We start from the raw sequence: 22,163 nt of genomic DNA, 5'->3' as shown, positions 1-22,163 counted from the left end.
TGTTACATGAAGAAAGGAGTCCTGCCACAATTTTAATGATGAAAAAACAAAAAAGGAAATCTTGGCCATAAATATTTTCTTCTCTTTCCATATGAAAGACAGTGGAGTTTCTTAAATATTGCCTTTTTTTCCTGTTACTCTGCACATGTGTATCAATGTGTACTCCGCTAGAACAACTCTAAATTATGTAAACTGCAAATCAGCATCCCAACTGTTGAGATCTGACATCTGTGTGTATCCTGAGAGTATCTCACCTACACCCTTTACCTATAGCCATCTAATGCTTCATCTGTGATGTCTCTGTATGTGGCAGACTGTGGTATTGCGGAACTGGCCACTTCTTTGGTATTTCAAATACCTATATTATATGTTTGCATGTGTATAAATACTTATCTGCTAAAAACAAAACAATGCCACCAAAAAACAAAACAAAACAAAAAACCCAACTCACCACGAGAATCTACTTTAACTCCTGGCAGAGTTCAGTCTCTCAAGGCCTGAGAAATAGTTGCAAAGTGTCAAGGTGCAGGACTTCTGTGGCATAGCAGCAGTGTTGTGTGTTCCTGGAAGCTGCCCAGGAAGGCAGCTTCCCAGCCATAAGGCTCCTCAGAGGCAAGAGTGGGGAGGCAGAGATTAATCCCCACCAGCAGGGTACAATTTTGATGGCACAAAAATGGTCTGTAACATTCTCTTCTTCCCCAGAGCTGTTATTCCAACTGTACCTCTTGAGAGATGAAGAACCTACCCCTTATTTAGGTCTAATGACTTGTTAAAAAGTACTTAAACCTTATCTTAAACATCTGATTTACTGATGTGCATCTCCCAGGGTATGATCATTATTAGAGTGAAAAAATGTGAACCAACAGAAGAATGGCTTCCATTTTGCAGATCACTGTTCTCTTTAACTACTAAGCTGCTTCTGATGCTGTATGCATTTTTATGAAGGAGATTGCTTTTATATTGTTTACTGCATTCCTCTCTAGACTTTATTGTAAAAAGCAAAATAAAGAACTATTGAAGCCCGTGACTTGGAATTATTTAGTTTTTCTTCTACATATAGCATTTCAGTAGTTGAAGAAAATCACTTTTGCTTACTCTAAGGGAGGCAAAAAAAAAAAGGCCTAGCTATACTGTGTCGCATGCTGTCCATAAAAAAATGTTTTTAGCCTCAAAAAATTTTAGACCAAGCCAAGTTTCAAACCAAATGAATCGAAGCAGATAGCTGTAAAGCTTTCAACAACCAAAGTTGTGAATCTTTAAGTTCTGTGATGTCATGTGTATTTTTATGACTTTCATGGTAAAGAAGTGGTATTGCTTTAAAAGCAAGCTAAGTACTTATTTAAGGATTCATTTTCAACCTCTTTAATAACACATGAGCAAACAGAACTGTCTTTTGGTCACTGATAAACTGACTAAGAGGTGTCAGCTGTCCCTAAATTATAAACCCTATTAGGAAACATAACTACTGCTTTAGCTTCTGTAGAAGTGAGGGAAGAAATGAAACATTCCACAACTAGTGTTTAGTATAACAGCTCATATGCTATCGGAATTTCCTTCAAATGTGGCTATGAGGAAAAAGGAACTCTATAAATGTAGAAAAGCTGTTTCAGTGATGAGTATATAATCAAAAAACCGTCCTATAGTCATGGCTGCCTGCATTGGTTATTTGGTATGTCTAGTCAAACTTCATGGTGCACAGCCAGAGGTATTTCATGTGTAGCTTTTTACTTCCTTGTCACTGACTACAGTAACTTCAAGGAAATTAGTCTATTCAATATTTTTCACATTTTCATAGAACAGTGGTTTCCCAATCACCCTAAACTCCCTTCCTGCACATAGCTCTCTTAGTACTGCTCAGCTGTTGCTAAGGCAATATTTTCCGAGAGAAGATCCAGAAGGTGATTACACAGAGCTCTAAGCAAGGCAGAGCAACTGTTACTTGTCTTCTGTGTATGGATGGGAAAGTGTGGACATGGTTCTTGAGGGAGTTTCGAAGCTGCACAGATCTGAAGATATGAATACATGATATGATTTCGCAACCTTTCTGTTGTGCTGGGACATGTAAACAGGGAAGAGATGCTGTGTGGGGCTGCCCCAGGGCAGAGCTGTGCTCTCCCTGCCTGCTGGGTAGGACCAGGTATCCTCCTCTGTGCTGGCAGGTCACTTGCAAGATGCTCCTGACTGAGGAAAAATGAGGGTGGGTCCTGGCATTTGAGGTACGTGATCCAGAGAGAGACCCCGGTGCAAGATAAGGACCCTGTTTCCAATCACCCTTGTGTTGGAAGAGTGGGAGACAAGGAGTAGCTTCCTTGGTCTCTGTGCTTGACAGTGCTGTACATGCATGCTAAACTTTGCTAACCTGTCAGGAGTCACATCTACTCCAAACTCAGTCTCAGGCAAAGGAAAACCACAAAGATAAGGCAGTCTCCAAAGTAAGAGTGAGGGACTCCTCTCTGCTGGAGGCAAAGACTAGGTGTCAGGGTGGCTGCTGGCCCTTCAAGGGGCAGATTCAGCTGATGCTAGTTTGGTTCAGCTCAGCCAGGTCAGTGGTAGAGAGGAAAAGTGGATGCAGCTACTATTCTGGTGTTCTGGTGAACCTGCTCCGCTTTGGCAACTTCCCTGCTACACCACCTTTCCTTAATACATCCCTTGTGTCTGTCTTTACTCTCCTCATCTCGATGGCAGAATAATTTTGCTTCCATAAGCATCTCTCACCTTCACTGCTTCTTAGCAGCTGCTGAAAGTTTCTGCTTGCTTCCTGGAGGCAACTTCTGAATCCTCTCACAATATCTATTTATTCAAACTTTTTCATTAAAACACTTGAGAATATGTTGGTAAACATGGGAGGGGTTTTGCTCTGCTTTCCTTTATTCCTTGTAATTAAGCTATGTCACTAGAAAGCAGTGTCCTCCTTTGACCTCATTTGATCAGTGACAGCCACAGGCTGCTGTCTGCAGAAAAATGTAATTCTGCCCCTGGACCTGCTGTTCAAGCCCAGTGATCTGATCTTATGCGGTAAGAGTGTGCTGTTTCTCCAAGTAGGTGTTCAGGAATGCATTCTGGAAGTAAGAGAGAAGCTGCTGTTTCCTGTGGAGGTATTATTGTATTCTCATTTTCTAGCAAATATCTTATTTATCTGCTCCAATATTTCAAGATCAAACTTTCCTTTACTTGATGTGCCTTGTTAATCAGGATGATGCCTATGTCATTTGCAAGCCCACTGTCTGGGTTGTTTGTTTTCCAGAGGAGGCAGGTTAGTTCTGGCACGGCAGATCTGTTTCTAATACCTGTAATTAAGACAAGACGATATCCTACTCCCATCAGTTTTCCCTTTCATGGAGGGAACAGTGTTTGTCCTATTTCATAGTGGCAGAACTCATAAATCCAAGAATGTTTGAAAAGAAATGAGTTAAGCATGAGGAATTGGATTGAGATTGGAGGAATTGAGGTTTGTGAAAGTAGTGTATTGACTGATGCACAGGGGAAATGAGATCAGTAAGGCTAGAAAGTTGTGGGTATTTGGAGAAGGAACACAATCTTAGCTCAAGAGGCAAGGTTGTGCAAAAAGAAAAGCAAAAAAGATTCCAGAGGTTAGAAGTTGGAGAAAATATCCAAAAGGTTGTTTTTCCATTTGTACAAAGGACTTAACCTCTTCAGTAGCATGTGGCAGTGAAAGGGAGGGTGTAAGGGGGCTTTTGACCTTCCTTCCCTTCTGTGTGCCACAGCAGGCTGCATGCACTGAGCTTTATTTCAAGCCCTGTATATCCTCCCAGGGAGCAGTTCCATTCACTGTTGTTAGTGTAGTCAAAACATCCCCTTTTACTGGTACAAGCTATTGCAAGTAGCAACTTTAACATTGAAAGTAGCTACTTTCTAGCTTTTCTTTAATACTTTTTTAAACACTTAGCACTGACAAAAATCAGCAAAACTTTCTTTTAAGCTTGTTGGGCTAGATAAAAACCCATTAAAAAGAAACCTAGTTCACAATTTGGAAATAGCCCTCTGGGCTGCAAGAGGTACCCTGGTCTGGAGGGTACTGGCTGATTAAAAACTGAGTGCTGGGACTGCTCTAAGCCCTTAGGAATCTGATTCAATCCAAAATTTAACGTTTGAATCATGGAATTATGGTGAACACTGGTATTCATCTGTCCTTAAAAAAGATGATTTGTTCTTGGCTTTCCTTCAATTCTGTATGATTTCTGTAAAGGAAGTACTCTGTGGAGACATACCAGCGGTGACTGTTTTGGATGAACATATTGGTCTCTTCTTGGGGAAAGCAGGGGGCTGGTAAGAGTGAAATCTCAGATGTATCGGCTCCGAGGATACAAAGTGCTATGTCATTCCTTCTTATGCAGGGTGATACCTGACATCAGCCTTTAAGAACTGACATGGAAATACACTTTCACAAACAAATACAGATGAGGAAAAAGCCTGAGCCTGGCTAGGAGTTCTCTCTGGCTAGATTTACACGGTAGAAGCTGGCTTCTGATAGAGAACGGATACAATCGGTGAACAAACATTTCCTTCATTTCCTTCTTTACTGTTATAGTGCCTGGTATATTTAAAGGGCACCAATTAGTCCAAGTTGGTAAGAAAGGGCATACTGGCACTCCACAGAGTTCATGGAAGTAGTCTTCACATATATGTAGGCTTGTGAACTTTTTATTCCATTCCTAAATCTGTAATGCAAGCTAATATTTTCCCCTCACTGATTCTTTATTTTCTAAGAAATCCAGTAGCTGCACGTCATGACTGTACTGGTTATTTTTGCATCTATGGTTAATAGTCTCCACTGTTAGGAGAAGCTTTTAAAGAAAAGATGCATCAAAATAGTAATGAGTATCAAAATAGTGCGACACCAACTATAACTTGCTTTGAAGTGACCACAAAGGTCATTCCTGATACCTCTTGCCTACTTCCCTCTGTTTTAAGAGTGAGGGAGAAATAGTGCACAAATACACACAGTTTAAAATTAAACACAAGCAAACATAAAGCATTGACATTTGTCTGACATAACACTGTGGTACAAAGTTTTTATTGGAAACATCATCTGAAAGATGGTTGTCTTTAAAATAAATAACCTCCCCAAGAACCTCACTTTCAAAAGTCCAAGAAATGTGCAATTCTTTGACCTGCATCTGTCAGTGATTTCACCACATAAATTAAATGCTGTAGAAACAAACGGAAAACTATTTGGAGAGGAAACAGTGACGAAGTAATAGTGTTAATATATGTCTTCAAAGAGAGGAAAACTTGTGTGTTTTTTTTTTTCCTTGTAACACAAGCTGCTTGGATAAACAAAATTAATGCCAGAAATAAAATGTTTTTTGGTGGTAATGAGGTGTTCTGCTAATTTATACTATTTGTGTTTCAGAAGATTACATTTCATATTAAACAGCACCAGTAAGAAGACCAAAGGAATGTCTTCATGGCAAAATGATTATTTCATATCATAGGTTGAAATAATCTTCCATCTGTTATTATGTTAATAGATGTTAATCAAACCTAGGGTAGGGAAAAAGAGTAGAAAATCTAGAGTAGAAAATCATTGGCTACCAGGCAGGGCCTGAGCTCAGTTTGGCTTCTCAAGAGGAAGTTTTATACCAGAGACCCAAATCATAATTACCGCAGCAATTTTGTCCCAGCTTTCCATAGGTCTCCTTGAACTAAACCTCTGTCAGCTTATAAGATGCCTTCCCAAAAGCTAACTGGCAAAGAGATTTCTGCAGGGAAACGGCAAATAACTCAACTCTGACTGGGCAAGGCTCCAAACCCTGGTCTTAACCCAAGGCAGTTGCTCTGAGAGAGACCCACAAGCAACCCGCCAGCCTGGACACCTGCGAGTGGTGCACCAGAAGTCACTGTCATGGCAAAGGCTGCAGCCTGCTCTGACCACTGGGTCTACATCTGTAAGTAAACTGGGACAGAACCTGTTGTACACACCAGAGTACTGCCATCTGGATGCAAGCTGAATTCTTTCCCACACTGCAAATGTTGTTTAATTCATACTGGCCATTGTTATCTTCCATCTCATGCCAGGACATTTTGTGGGAGTCTATCTGGCACGGGCTGGAACAGTGACAAAATATATATTAATAGATGAACAGTTTAGTGTACCGCTGCTTGGGTCCACAGCCAGGCCTCGCTTAGCTTATTAGAAAAGACAATAAGTGCTTTTAGGAAGTTAGAGGGTTCACCTGCTTTCCTAGGACCTGGCAGGGCCTGTCACCCCAAGTGATACCGAGTAAAATGCAAACAGCAAAATGGCTTCTCAGGAAGGCCAGGTCTTTAGAACTCCCTCCCACCTAGGCTGATGTACTTGTGAATCCACCTGGCCTACCATCTTCCTTTTTACCTAGGGCTTATAGCTTTGTTCTTTTTTCTTTCTTTACAAAAAAAAAAAAGTGACCTACTCTTCCTGCCATGACTTTTTAGTCTTTGGTGTAGATGCAAAGAAAGATGAAAGACACATCTCTTCAAAGTATGAGTTATTTTTGAGGAGACATATATATATATATATATATATAGCATTATACAGCATATATGCTATTGCCAAAATGTCCTATGAAATGGAACTCACTGTCATTCCAGGCTTTTGGCAGGGCAGACAGGAATAATCACTGACTGCTGTGACAGGGTAAAGCTTCATATTCCCATCTATGAACTAGCGTCAAATGTTTGCTCCAAGGTTTGTCCATATCCACTAATCTTATTTTATTTTTCAAAGTAGAGACTTTCTGTTCAGACTGCTAGAAACATATGTTTAGGTGTGAACACCTCAGTTTAGGGCCCTTCATATATTCATCTAAGTGTAAAGTCTATCTCTGTGCCTGAGAAACAGGAGCTCTCTGATTTGGTGAAGTCGTGGCTGGCTTTTGTCTGCCATTTGTTTGTGTTTGGCACTAGCATGCTCTGCCTTGAAAGTGAGTAAATCTGATTAAGAATCTCAAATATTTATTCAGTAAGATAACATGAGATCCTTCATGTGCCTGTTCTCACTGCCCGAGAGTCAGTCTGCTTCATGATGACTGGTCCTTCTGAGACCACATGGTTCGATATGCCATCCTATCAAATGTAGGAGGAAAATCTTGATCTTTGTTTTTCATTTTTGATAAGTGCAGGAAGGTTGAGTTTTTCTTAAGGTACAAATTCCCTACTGGAGCACATCAAAGCTACTGAAAAAGGGTATTATTTCATATGCTGTCCACGGCTGCTGCTTAGCAGTCTGGTCCACAGATGCTCAAGCAGGTGACCTTTGGTTTCAGTGAAGTGCTTCATGAAGTTTGTATTTCCACTTGATTTTAAAAAACAGAAGCCTGAAGAGGTTGACCTACTCAACCAAATTGTCTATTCAGCTTAACAAAAATAGGATTATTTATGGTCTGTACTACCAACACAGCACGAGTGGAGTCTTGCCTTTTGAAGGTTTTTTTTTTTTTTTTTTTTCATTTGGATAAGGCTCCCAGTCTGACAGTCATTTTGCTAAGGAGGGGTCTGTATGTAAATCCCAGAAAGCCCATGTCTTTCCTGGAGGGAAGAGTAGAATGGTCCGAGAAAACTTACCCAGTCAGTCTCTCAGGCCACGCGCCTGCCCTGGCTGCTGCTCTTTCGCAGGAAGTGCCTTATGATCCTGAGGTGTCTCTTGCCTGCTCTGTCTTGTATCTGAGTGTCTCTGCTATGCTTGCCTTAGTTGGCAGTTTGATCCAAGCTCTTTAAGAGGGTTTAGGGTATGGGACCCTCAGACATGCTAGTTCTAGTCCGTCCATCTCTTTTCAACTAGCTTTTTTTCTTTTTCAGCAGAAGGGAAGGGAGAATCCTTTGTTAGCTGGTAGAAAGTACTTAATTCAGAAACATTCAGTAGAGTCTGTAGCTTCTACTAAAAATAGTATTTTATTTTTTTTTCTAGCTTTAAAACTTACAACATGCTGTTATCTACCACTTCTGCCTGCTTGTCTAAAGTCCAGTTAATTTTTTTTGCATATGTGACTTGGACCTTTTACATAAAAAGTGAAGCATTTTCTTAAAATTCTCCCTATTCAAAGACACAGGCATTCCCTCGGGCAAAGTATACTTTGTCATGATTTAAAAAAAAAAAAAAAAAAAGACCAGCAAGATACTGTGAAGAGAATTACAAAATGCCTACTTGCACTTATGCAATGTCTTCAACAGTTTTTGCATAGTGCCACATACCTTATATCTTTCTAATTAATCTTCTATTTACAAGAATATGTTAGCACTTCAATGGCATTTAGCTGTGTAAAATGCTGTTAAAATATGCAAAAGGCTCAAAAGATTAGTATCACAAATGTACAGACAGTTTATATACCATGATAAATAATTTCCAGAAAGCATTATTTGCTAAGCATTGTGAATCAAATAATATTACAGGTCCAAAAACATTAGTCACATCTGTCGTGGCGGTTTTACAGCATTAAATAATATTTAAATCTGTTGTTGTTTTTACTACGAGCATATTTATTCCTCAGGGTAGAGTTCAGATAATTTATCAAATTTAAAATGTGTTAATCTTTTTGTGCCAGGAGTCACAGGGGAAGATCTTGGCCCTGCTGAAGAATATAAAACTCCCACTGTCTTCATGGATGCCAGGCTGGTGATAAGGCTGTTTTCATCTTGTTCTCCCTGGCATCACACAAACCTGTAGGCTCCACAGTGTTAATGTTCCAAAAAAAATTCTATCACCAATTTAGATTTCTACTTGGAGCACAAGTTGCTCTCTTTCCTAGGCCAAATTTCTCTTGACTTCAGTGGGAAGGAAGGCCCCGGCAACAGTTTATTCTCTGGGATATGGTAAACTTATTAAAAATAAACAATATTGTTTCAGAGACAATACAGGCACTTAAGCATCTAGATATCATATGCTAGTGTAGCATAATAGTTCATTAAATAAGCATGGAAACCTATGTTCTGACCTAGTAGCTTGTAGAAAGGCTTAAAGCAATATTGCATTAGAACTATATGGCAGAATTCCTGCCTGTTTTAGCTGAGGAACCTAGGACAATGCACATCAAATGAAGGTCTGTTGCCTTTCTCTTGCATGCAGAATCCTCAAAGCCACTGCTAAATGATTGCTGCTGGAGATGACCTGGATTTTTGTGAAATGCTAGTCTAAAAGATGGCACAGAGAATCATACTTTCATGTGGTAGGGTGCCTGTGAAAGAACTAGAAAAAAAATCCATTGCTCTTTTGAAGAACTTTTTTTTTTAAAAAAAAAAAAAAAAGAAAAAAAGAAATCCCACACCTCTGAATAGGTGGACATAAAATGTGAACAATGTTCTGTTCTAGGATTACTCATTCATATTCTGAAAGCTTATCTTTAGGACAAGAAACACTACTGTCACAGAATAAAATTTGAGAAACTTCACCAAAGGTAGTGCTAGTAAGCATATACTTTTTTTCTTATTTTGCTTTTTTTTTTTTTTTTTTTAGTAGGGTCTATCTCATGAATAATTTTTTGAGGGGGGGAAAAAATGTAATCTTTGACTATGCAGCCAACTCAATACAAAGCAGTAATGGATGGGTGTGAGGAGTCTGGTCTGATGGACGCCAAGGTTGTGGAGCTGGATGCTCTTGTGTGCTGAGGTGTGGGGTTTTTGGTTTTGTGTTGTTTTTAAGTACAGCTAGTATCTTAAGATACTCACATATAAGGAGCTTTTTGCTTGCACCAAAGAAATATAAAGATGCTATCATGACAACAGATTCAGAAGACAGGAAAAAATACTTCTGCTTCCTTGGAGACTCAGCTTTAAGTGGGCTATTAAAGGAAATGAGGCTGCTGGGATCTCAGAGCAAGACTCCAGCTGGCTCTTGGAAGCTAAGCACGTGTGGCAGATGGTGGGGGTGTGCAAGGAACCTTGCTGTCCTGTCCTGTTCACGCTGCCCAAGTCCCAGCAATGGTAGAGGGGCTGTTCCAGCAGGACAGGGCAGAAGGCTCAGTACGTACTGTAGGAGGAACACAAGCCCTTAAGTGGGATGTGCTTTTAAACATCTGTATTGCATTAGCATCGTGAAGCCCTAGAGAGAAATTATCGTGCTGGGTTTGAACAGTTGGACAACTTGAAAAGTGGGCAGTGGCCATAAGAGGCTTATAGCTGTGCAAGGTGAAGTCACTGCTTTATGTACTTTAAGTGTGGAGGCTGGTAAAGGAGAATAAGCTAGATGTTCAAGTTGATGTGTCACTTTCAGTACAAAACCCTAGCTGTTCTAAAATCACTGGCCACAATCGGACCATTACTAGGACTTCATCCTGAATATTTATCTAAGGTTCTCTGCTTGCCCTATTAATCTGCAGGCAGAATGCCTCCGGTCACTGGGTCTGTGGGGTATGACAGTTCCCTGAGCAAGGTGGTGACTGAAACCCACGCTGCAGCCCCTCTGTTTCTGTGACTGCAGCAGTGACTGACAGCAGGAGGCCTGAACACCCACGGCCAGAGAGATACAGCACTGCACATATGGCAGAGTACAGAAAAGGGACCAAATGAAATCCAAAAAAAAAAAAAAATCAGAAGAGGATGATGGGGGATACAAACAGCATGTAATAATTCTTTAGTGTAGGAAAGACTGATGGCAACCCATTAAGACAAAACCACTAAGTTCTCACTCCGTTCCAGTTTTATTCTACTGCATTGGCACGTGCCATGTATGGTCAAAATACCAAATTTTTCTTCTCTTAGTACAAGGAAGGAAAAGGTGTAGAGAAGAACGATGAACATCAGCTCTTGGCAGCTAGCAAGTGATGACATAAAAAGCATGGCAATCTATAGTTATTTTTAATTTATTTAAAAGAAAAATCTATTTGCAACAGGAGCAAGTTGTTGGCAAGAGCTATATCACATTAATTTCTCTATAAATGTAATGCTTGTAATTTACACTCCGTGCACTGCTCTGTATATTTGGATGAAAAGTGCAACTGTTGGTGGTCTTTGTTAGTACCTTCAGCATAACTGAGCTCTACGAACATAAGGAGTTATACAACCTCTTAAAAGTCTTATTTCTTTAGATTTTGAGTAAGAAAAAAAATAATGTCAAGAATAAACACCTTTAGTAGTTAAAACTGGATTGGTCTGAAGCCTATGTTAGGCTAGACGAGATGACACCTATTTATTTTATCACAGAATCGTAGGGGTTGGAAGGGCCCTCTGGAGATCGAGTCCACCCCCCTTGCTAAAAGCAGGTTCCCTACATGATTTCCTTCAATTGTTTACCACTCCTGTGTTAATAGGACAGTTAAAAGGTTTCACAGAATATTTGGCACATTTTTTTTTTTTTTTTAATGGTTAAAATGTTTGAATGTTTGGTGTAGAAACCTTCTTTTGGAAGGGGATGAGGAAGAGGAGGAGGAGATGACAGCTGGGATAAAATGACATCTTCACCATGATCTGTCTAGCTTAGATTTTTCTCAAAGATGATCTCATGGTGTAGCACAGTAACTTTCTATCTGTGTTTACAATGATCTCTAGGACAGCTCCTGACATTATTCCAGTTACGCTTGCTTGTCTCCTGCCAGTTAAACGCCTTCAGAGAAGGTACCTGTGACTTCCCCTGTGGGAAGCTGGGGTCACGCATGTCCCTCCCGCACCTTGCGCCCATCCTCGCCCAGTGCCTGTCGTGTACCAGCTGCGTGTGACACCACCGCAGCCCGCATCCCGATGGTGGTAACGCCGCCGACTGAAGGTATGCGTGAAGGGGTACAGGGTGGCCCTGAGCTGGTTGCCAGTGGGCCAGCTGTGCTGATAGCACAAATTTACTTCCATACGTACAGGGCTTGAGGCAAGTTTGGCCCCATTTACTGCTTACACAGGACACCCTTTGATTACAGCACACCAGCAACGGTTTGCTGCTGTTTTGCGTAGGACTTAGGAATGTGGAGATTTGGAAATGGCAGAGAGATGTTTGTTTTTATTTTCTCCTTCTGTCTCATCTAAGAACTATGCAGGCTGCAGCTGAACAGCAGCATTTTTATGGTTTTTTGGTGACAAGTTAGGACTCTTGAAACCAGAAGCTGAGCGGCCTGGGGGCCCGGCATGCCTGGTCTCTGAGGAGCAGTCCCCCCTCCTGCAAACAGGCTAACTGCTGGAGTCCCGCAGCGGCAGCAAGAAACTAGCCAAACCCAGGGAAATTTGCAGCCTCTGGACATAAGGCACAATGGATCAGATTGATGCCAACGCTGTTAATTCAACCGCCTGGCACGACATGCCTGAACTGCATGAGCTGCAGGGCAGCTCTCTCCCCTACTCGGGGCAGGAGGCTGCCGGGGGCAAAGAGGAGCCGGGCCGGACCCCTCCTAAGTGGGGTTGAGGGGCAGCGGGAGGCTGCTCGCCTCTACCCGGTCCCTGCCTTCCCGAGAGGCCGGGCGGCTGGCGGGGCTGGTGCCGGGCGGCAGCCGCCCGCTCACCACAGCGGGACGGCGGCGTAGTCTCCCCCGCGCGCAGCCCCTCAGCCCGGCGCGGCAGCTGCCGTGCGAAGTGCTCCGAGGCGGCGGCGGCGGGGCGGGAGACCCCTTCCTTCAGTCAGCCCCAGCCTCACCGGGGGCTGGCCGGCAGCGGTCCCGCAGGCAGCATCTCCCCACTTACCTGCTGGTGAGACCAGCTCGCCTTCGCTGAGCTCCCCGGAGTCCGAGTCCATGCTGCGGATACCGGCGGGGCGGAGGGACCGAGGGGGCGGCTGGCCGCCGCTGTCAGGAGAGCCCGGAGCGGGGGAACGGGAGCGAGCGACCAGCAGCGCCTGCTGCCTCCTCCTCTCCTCCCAGCCCGGGCGCTGGGTCGGCGCCACCACATGCAGCCACCTCGCTCAGTGCCATTGGCTGCCAAGGGGGAGCGGAGACGGGCGGGCTCCGGCGAGGGGAGGAGGCAGCGGGGGCGCGGCGGAGAGCCGGGTTCCTCTCACAGCCTGTTACACAAGTTTGGAGCCGCCCGTGGTTCCCTGGCCTCGACGCTGTGGCCGCGGCCTCGGGCCCGCTGCCGCCTCAGGGACATGGAGTGGGGCTGCCCGGAGGCATCCCGGCGGCTGTGGCCTCCCCTTGTGGGCTCGGGGTCGGCTCGAGAGGCAGAGCTAAGGGGTGTGAGAAAGACTGAAGTGACAGTCCTTCACACGGGCTGTCTTTCCCTGTGGGCATAGCCCTGACCTTCAGTCATTGCTTTCTCTCTTCACGGCTCCCTCCCCTTAATCTCTCTGTTTTCTTTACAATCCGTCATTAGAGCGGTGGAGACCAGCAGATACGTAGCACTCAGCAAGTGCCCAGGGGAATATTGAAGTGAATTTTGGAGCTGCCAGTATGCTGTTGCTTGCTGGCAACGCCTGGTAAATAAAGGCTATGTTGGAAGATTGTTTTGAACTCTGAGTCTGAAAACTTTATAGTTTAGACCTGACACACTTTGCACATGTCCCACAGGCATGAGGCACTACAGCCCTGAGCCATCTCCTAATTCAGGTGGTTAAGGCTGCTTGGTAAGTTCTGACAAACTTGGGTAGGTCTCTGTCCCTGGCTGCTCTTCTTTCTACTTCTTACTTTTCTTTCTACTTCTTTGTTTTCTACCTTAATTCTAATGCAAAAGTCCCAGGAAAGTAGCAAGACAACTTTTCTATCTGGGAACTAAATGTCACCCTAAAACAGGCCTTCATAGATTTATCTGAGCCTCAGGTATGTCATGTCATGAGAGCTAGTCAGTGACCTGTCTGTAGACTACCCCAGTCTCCAGACCAGAGGCTTATTCCTGTAGTTGTAGACCACAGATCCTTCTTTCTTTCTTTACTCTGTAACTCCTCTCACCAGAAAACATGCAGATCTTCGTGTTGCTGGAGACAGTAATACCCGAACATTGCTTTGAAGCTGCATATATGAAGTTATCTATTGTCATCAGACTATGCCTAACATTCTTAATAAATGTAAAGACTTTCTCTGTTAGTGTGTACTGTGACAAAAACAAACAAACAAAAAAGCAACAACAAAACACACCCGCAACCGTCGACACTGGGACGTCGAAAGTTCTAGAATAACTCTAAAATGGTTAGAATGGCTCTAGAATACACCCTGGTATCTTGAATTTAGACAGTTTGCAAGATTTAACTTGGTATAAAAGGCTTAGTTTCCATTTGCTTATTTTTTTATTTAGCAAATTTTGACAAAAATCTTCAATGTCTAGAGTGGAAAGTAGATGTAAAACAATTTGGCAAGTTGCTGTCAGATACTGGGTCTGTAGTATTAAGAGAGTGCCTTTTTTTTCAGTTCCATGGAAACAAACTTTGACTTTTGTTTGTAATTGCTTTCATTAAATTTTAAATGGCATTACTGCTGATTAAAATCAAATGAGTTAGTATGAGAAATAACATTTAAATTTTAGTGAATCTGTGATTCCATTGTGAGGAAGAACAAATGCAAAATCTGAATTGTTGTGCACAATGTATTGATTACAGGGTATCTACACACATGATATAAATGACACAGTAGCAGGAAAACACCTGCTGCTTAACAGTTTAACAGTCACAAAAGTTAATCCCAAATTCTGCACCAAGAACAGAATCTGAAAGCTGGAAAGAGTTCAATCTGTGTCTCTCTTGCTTTCTTTATTTGCTTTTTACCAGTAGGAATTGAAACTAAAATCCCTCCCCAATAAAAGAAGATGGTGGTCTAAGTCTAATGGGAAGAGTAAGTTTGTATTTAAATTCAATTTATTTTTTGGATTGTCTTGGGTTGTGTGAAATTCTAATGGTAATTTCCAACCAGGACAAATTCTGACTTTCTAATGACAATCAGTGTAATTCGGTAAGCAAAAAACAAAATGGTTGCTGCAGGGGCGTGCGTGCAGTGGAGCACATCCTGTCTCTCCAGTAGCCAAGAGGGCTGCCTGGTACGATGTACTCTGTGTCATGTAATGAGCTTAGCACAATGCAGCTGTATCTGCACTTCCAAGATATTATAGGCACTAGCTTTACCCAATTTTCTGTGTGGACTTTTAACTATAATTGTGCTTAAATGTTAAACTCTCAATAGTCTTACTTTTCTGATTGTAGTTAAGTTGGTAAAAGGACAGATTGTTTTTCATGATCTTCTGAAACATGAAAATCTTGGCCTGGAATAGTTAACGTGAAAACTGAATCCCACATATTCTAATTCTTGTCATTTTTTTATTATTTTTTTTACTCTTGTATAAGCAAACCAATAAATATTGTGATGGAAATGGTATAACTTAATATTGTATTGCGTCAGACTTGTGATATATACATTGGGCATTCTCATTTCTATGCTGTAATTACTTTCTATTCCACAGCAAATGCTATCTCAATATTACTTTCTTTCTTTATTGCTGCTAACTGTAAAGCAGTCACTGAAGTCTTCAGCTATAACAGAATGAGTATATTGTTTCATTTCAAAACATATGGTTAGAATTCAGTTTTTTCCCTCTTAATGTTGTCTGCCCGGCAGAGTCCAGCACTTGGCTTAACATGTGACCTGGAAAATTCCGTATGCTTGGAGCTTTGAGTTTCATAGTTTCCACTCAATACTAGTGCAGAGAAGAACACAAAAGCTTTATTAACAGCAATATATGTACTAGCTAGATGCATATTAAAAGAAACTCCACATGGAGAAAGTTGACTTTTCATGATTTCTTTTTTTTTTTTTTTTTTTTTGCATTTAGTATAAATTGTGCAATTACATACTAATTGTTATAAGCTAAAGCTCTGACTGTAGCTCTGTGACTGTTTTCTTTATTACCAGGGTAGACGTAAAGATTGTTAGGATATTTAGAAACGAGAATGTTTGTTTTTTTCTCAAGACTCAGTTAATACATTTGCCAGCAAAGCTCTACAAATACGACTTACCAGGGGAGCTGGTAACATAGTCGGCTGGAATGCCCCCTGCGTGGTGGGTATTCCCAGTTACATGACACTGTCAGTAGCGGCTACATCACGGTATGGCCCCTCCATTCGCATTTCAGCTCCATCTGGTCTTGATCTTCATTCCATATAGAACTTATCTGAAATCCGTCTTTGCCTGCTCATTGTAACCAGGTGCTGGAGATCTGCCCGTGAGAGCTTTTAGGTTTCATGCTTTTTTCACTGTTCTGTCTGTAAATTATGCTTGTATGTTCATACAGATACAGTTTCACTGTATTATAAATACTTAGGTAGCCCAGCTATGATAGCATCTGTATCTAATATATTTATTCATACAGGGCTATTGTGAAATAAAACAAACGGTATTATAATTTTTTTTTCAAGTCAAATGTGAAGCACAGACTTCTATCTGTATATTTTGATCCCTACCTTGAGCCCTATCTGAACTCATGTTTTCTGTTTCTGCCCAGTAAAAGACTGGCAAGCTGCCTCTGTGCCTTGCTGCTTAACCTTTCCTCCTTCAAACTAGCCTTAAAGCCTATCCCATGAAGAACTCTCTCATTTCTTTCCACTATTAAATCACAGACCCTCCTCTCCACTACCATGTTTGTGTTTGACTTGTGTGTTTTAGACTGTGAATACTCATGGGTAGGATTGCATCTTTGTTTTGGTTCTAAATAGAGATCATATTTTTTGATCTCACAGATCACTTTTTAACATTATTTAAACGTTGTGTCTACCTTCGGATGTAGTATTTCTAAAATTGATCCCTAATGTTTTGCTACACAGTTTATGGTATTGTCTTTCATAACCAAGTGCTATTGATACTGTGTGTATTCAACAGAGCACCATCTCCCACAGGCTGGTGTACTCATGAAAAGTACTGTGATAGCTATCTTCATTTAATAGATACATGTATGCTGACATCACAAAGAAACTAGGAAAAAATCTAAAATCTATCTGCATCTTACTGACAAAACAGGAATAACCAATATCAAGGATCGGTAGTTTCTATGTCAGCAAATTTTTCATCCCATGAGCTATGAGAATGTTACCAAAGTCTAGAAGCTAGGCACGGCACGCATGTGTATATACATTTGCATGCATTTTTAATAATGTTTTCTTGCAATAATACATCTGCTGGTGATCCACAAATGCTATTCATACGTGATTTGAAATTCAACTAATGAATGAGATGTCTGTATTACTTTAGTTCTAACCCATGTGCCAGTAGATATTCAAAGGTCTAGGTTTTTGAATCATCTGATTTAGGCAGTGCATGTGTATCCTGTGTTGGGGAGATAAATATGAAATACTGCAGTATTTTTGCCTATATTTATATATTGGCTACAGTAAGGGGTGGTAGGACATCAGTTCTGAATAGTTACTGTCATATGGATTTATTTTTAACCATTGGACTTGCTGAATTGCTTTCTGTCTTTGTGGTGTGGACTTTTCTTAAAGAAGAGCTGAGGAAGCAGTCAGAAACCAAGACTGCAGCCTGGTGCTAAACTATACTGTGATATTTTTGGTGTATGAAATATAAAGCAAGGACTGAAATTTAGCTTCAGTTATCCCAAAAGAAATAAAATAGGTTTAAAAAACCGTACTCTTGTCCAATTTACAATCATGCTGAAATGCATTACTCTTGGTAGGTTATCAGAAAGGATAATTTTGTCAGGTGTTGGTATTTTTAACCTGTTTAAAATAGGCTGTGACTGTGGGTTAACAAGCACAGAAAAGCTTGTTAGGAACAGTAAGAAACTGATCTAACTAAGAAATCTGATCCAAATTCTGACTGTTTGTACTAAGAGAGAAAGAAGGAGCAATAAGTATTTTTCTCATTTTGCTGATGCAACACAGTACAAAGACGGCAACGGTCAAAGAAGGTGTAGTTAAATTGGGAGGCAAGCTTGCTAACATCTATATTTTGGGTTAGGAGACCAGCATGACATGATTAGTGACTGCTTTTTGTCTTTTTTGTTTTTACCTCCTTCTTCCCTAAAGTAGTAAGTTATTCTGTTTCCTCTCACCTTATAGAAACAAGACTCCCATCAGAGATGAATGGTATAAATGTTCATGTCCAGGCTTTGTCCATAAGAGTGTTACTTTTCTACTTCATTAAATAGAAAATAGGATTTTGCTTGTAGAATATCGTTTTCCATATTGAGCATTAATTAGAATTGCCTGAGCATTTTGTAGTCTTGTACTACTTTAGTGATTATTATTATTATTATTATTATTATTTTAAAGATATTTTACCACTCTTTTGGGGATAGTAATTTGTCCTGTGCTAAGAAGGATGCCCAGCTGGCAAATTGTGTATGCAATTTGCTATAGATTACAATGTTATGAATGCAAGAACTTGCAATTCTAAGCAATGGAGGAAATGAAAGCAGTCTTCTAGAAGTGAAAATGCACCTGTTAATTCTGTTGGTGGAAAAATTCTTCTGAGGAAATTGTGTAGAAATTTAATGGGTAAGGCTATGATCTTCTCGTGTTTTAATGAGCAGGGAGTGAGGCATTATTATTTTAAAGCTCTAATAAATTAGTTGCTTATTTTACCTGTAATTTTAAATTTCATTACAGGTGAGACTCTAATAATATTAAATGATAAGACCAGTTAGCCAAAACATGAATCTTCTTCCTCCTTTCTCTGTTCTGCGCTGGGAAAATGGAGATTTTTTTTTTTTTGTAGGAGTCACTGTAAAGTACAGGATATATGAGGGAATTGGCTTTTAATTTTTTTGACTTTTTTAGGGTGTGGGGGGGTTTGACCTCATTCTGATGCTATCTAGAGAAAGCTAGTGGACAGCTGCCAGTTGAAACCACTTTCCCCTCTACTACTCTATCTGGAAATTACTTAATTACTTTTCATTTTTGGGGTGGTCAATGAAGTTATTCTAATGTCCCATTCTTTTTCTTTCCATGTTTTGTTGGATTGTGTTATTACTTACCAGGGCTGATTATCTGATTGCTACATTTAAGTATTTGACCATGGCTAAGATGCAAGTAAAATAGAGCTAAACCAGCAACAGATGTTGCTTGTTACCGAGCTGCGTTTCAGTAGGCTTTGAAAGTGTTTTCAGCTTCTAGTCTGTAAGATGGGTCATCCTTGTTTTCATCCCTGTTTTCAGATTATGTGTAGGAGGAGGATTCCACAACTTCATGATACTCTGAGAAAGCAGAGAAAATCTTGTTGCTAGGAAACTGAGGCGGGCCTACACCGTGCTGTCTCTTCAGGGTGGTTTTGTAGTTAGCTTCAGTTATTTCATTAAAGTGTCCAGTTCTGTTCTTTGTGCAAATATCCACGTAGTTTATAGTCATGACTTTTGTGGTATACCTAAGTGCATAACAAATTATTTTTGTATTTTTTTTTTCTGTATTTCTTTCTCCTCCTCTCCAACACAGAAAAAACAACCCATTGTACACTTCATATTGTGGTGTTTTGAAGGCTAATATTTATTCACATCCTAGTGTTGCCTAGACATCCTAAATTGTTAGGATCTGGTAGGTCATGCTTTCTTACAAATGGAAAATACCAAGGCCCACAAACAGCTGCACATTTAATTTAGTAGAATTTTTCAAATTAGGTATTATTAGGAAAAGTCTTAAAGTATACAGTGTTTTGCAGCTGACTAGATCTGGTGCTCCTTTATGCTGGATGTTGTGACTCCTGTTTTAGAGCCATATGACTTATTTAGACATTGGAAAGAGAATGGACGTCAATTCAGGAGTGATACACCTGTGAGTAAGAAGTGAAACAGCAGCTGAGATCAGTCTTGGTACAGAACTTCTGTTAAACACTGTAGCACCCTTTGGACTAAAGGGAATCATATTTTGCCATCTATGATTGCCTTTCGGATTATTTTTTTTTGTGGAACAGTTCACTAAAATCCATGGAATTTGCTACAAGTGATGTTTTCTATAGAGCTTGATGTGATTTTTAGGACAGTATGGAAACATCCTCATCTGACAGTGTGTGGCCATTACTTCATGACCATTTCCAAGAGCATGGCAAAAGGCATTCTGCTAGCCACCTATCTGTAAATAAGCAAATATCATCAACCCAGACATAATATTGCATTTTATGGGTAGTCTTAGGAACATGCAACACAGACAATTAGATTATATGTAGTCCTACAACATTCCCAGTAAAGAGAATGAAATTACTTAGAAACTTGCTATCCAGACCACTTCCAGGTGAATTATTTCTCTTGCACACACGTTTGAAGGACTCTGTACCCTTAAATACAATATAGAAATGCCTTGAATTCAACTTGGACTGTACTGATTTGTCTGTAGATATATAGCCCTGCATCCTTTACTTTTGTATGACTAAACTTTTGGATTATAGATGTTGGGGCCTCTGTGCTTTGCAGCTAAGGTAGCAGGGCTGGAAGGCTCGAGAATATGCATAAAGGGCTTTTTTGGTACTGCTGGGATCTTGAAGGAAACAGAATTTAAAGGACTGTGATAAATTCCCCCAGTCTCCCAGTGAACAACAGACTATTTACCCTAAGCAACCCCTAAACGAAGGAAACCTATCGCACTGTCCTTCTTTTTTTTTTTTTTTTTTTTTTTTTTGAAGTAGAGCTGCTCCTGCAATCATGATGGCTATGTGTTTTTAGGCAGAATCATTTCCTCATCTGACAACTCCAATTTTTCCTTAACAGATGATTTTATGGAAAAACTTGGATAAGACATGGAAAGTCTGTGCTTTAGTATGACTTGAATATGGAAAAAAAAATAACAATCTCGAACTCTAAAGCAGACCTATAGAGCCTTTCAGCATGCAGTGAATCATTCTAAGGATGAAATCTTGGTATCTACATTGAATGAACACTTTGAGAGTTCAGCTTGGCCTCCATTTCATTTCAGAGGCATAAAAGCAACACAGAGATGATGACTTCATGTTGTTCAAGTAGGACAACTGAAGCCCTCTTTCCCTCACATTTCGTGCATTAATCTGTGGGTGCACTGGGAGAGGGTCTCTTAGTTTTCATGAAATCTGATCAGCTGAGATAAAAACTAATGGTCTGCTGGGTTGTATTACCATGTCACCTAGGCCAGTGGTGGTGAAGCTACAGGGAAGGAAAGACTTGCTAGTACTTTTTCTATTATCAAGCCTGCCTTGAGTGCAGAACATCATTGCAAAGCCCTTCGACTGGGAGAAATGCTGTGCTCTTGCTTTGGCCTTGTGTGCAGTTACCAGCTCCATCTGGCTCATGACTAGTGGAGGAGCACGTGGAGTTTCCTGCGTTACACTCCCAGTGTATTTTGCTCAATGGTGAGGCAGGGAGGGCAGGGTGCTGTGTTAATCTCAACTTATCTGCTCGTGGCCGTGGAAGAGCACATCCTAGGGAATGGTATTTGGTTAAAACCTGATGAATTCTGAACAACTTCAGTAGGTGAGAGTGCTCTGGGAGGTGGATATTGGACTAGAACAAGTATTGTAAGACTAGTGTTTGCATATGGCAGTAGAAGAATGCCATCAGCTGTTTTGACACATACTTGGAAAGAGAAATCTTGACTATTGAGCCTTGCTTGGTAGGCTCTCTTCTGCTACTCATGTCTGAGTGTGGTTGGGGAAAAGAGAACTGTTTGTTACTTATCTGCTGCTACAAGTGTAATTTGTGTGAGGGAAACAAAGAGATCGTGACTGCTGTTTCTGCTATTTCAGTGCAAAGAAATCCTAATGTCCTTTCTGAAGCGAAGGAAAATACCTTGAATTCCTGGCTTTCCTCACTGCTCCACGCCAAAGACCTATAGTGAGGTGAGGCTTGACAACAGAAATGCAGTGCAGAAACTTAACTGTAATATGCTTCAAGTCTCAAATTGCTTTCACTGCATGATGGCTTGCTTTACTCTTTCACTGCTTAATTTGTAAAAGATGTACAAAGAAAAGGACCTATGAAACACTTATACAATGCATTATATTACAACAGTGTTACAATTAACTATCGTAGCGTCTATGGTTGCCAATCAGCCTGAACAGTCTGTAATAGGAAAAGTATTATAGGATTATAGAATATTTCAGGTTGGAAGGCACCTCTGGAGGTCAAGCACTCCATTGTCCCACTCAAAGCAGAACTATGCCAAAGCTTTGTCTATGCTTCTAAGACAGAAAAGAGGACGTAATGTTTGTCAGAGGGGCATGTTATGCCCCTGTTTTGGGGAGGGGGAAAAAATAGACAAGAAGTTGTAAGCAGGGGAGAATGAGTTCCATTATCTGCAAGGCAGTTTCAAGTCAAAGATAACAACCTAGCCATTACTATAACTTTTCTAGCAAGCATCTTGTCAGATTAAA

The 22,163-nt window shown here is 40.8% G+C and overlaps 1 protein-coding gene across 2 annotated transcripts in view; it reads right to left on the bottom strand.

Moving 5' to 3' along the window:
* TNFAIP8L3 (TNF alpha induced protein 8 like 3) overlaps positions 1-13,037 on the bottom strand; it is a 46,181-nt gene extending 33,144 nt beyond the window's left edge. The window contains exon 1 of one of the 2 annotated variants that reach the window (XM_035553988.2): positions 12,592-13,037. In XM_035553988.2, coding sequence (XP_035409881.1) covers positions 12,592-12,643 — 52 coding nt within the window. In that variant the 5' untranslated portion in view covers positions 12,644-13,037. The remainder of the gene's footprint in view (positions 1-12,591) is intronic. The other variant, XM_035553991.2, reaches the window with a different exon arrangement.
* Positions 13,038-22,163: the final 9,126 nt, after the last annotated feature.

Source organism: Cygnus atratus, chromosome 11, assembly GCF_013377495.2.
Source record: "Cygnus atratus isolate AKBS03 ecotype Queensland, Australia chromosome 11, CAtr_DNAZoo_HiC_assembly, whole genome shotgun sequence".
Classification (NCBI taxonomy): domain Eukaryota; kingdom Metazoa; phylum Chordata; class Aves; order Anseriformes; family Anatidae; genus Cygnus; species Cygnus atratus.
The sequence above is the reverse complement of the archived record's forward strand: the minus strand, read 5'-3'. Positions and strand labels throughout refer to the sequence as shown.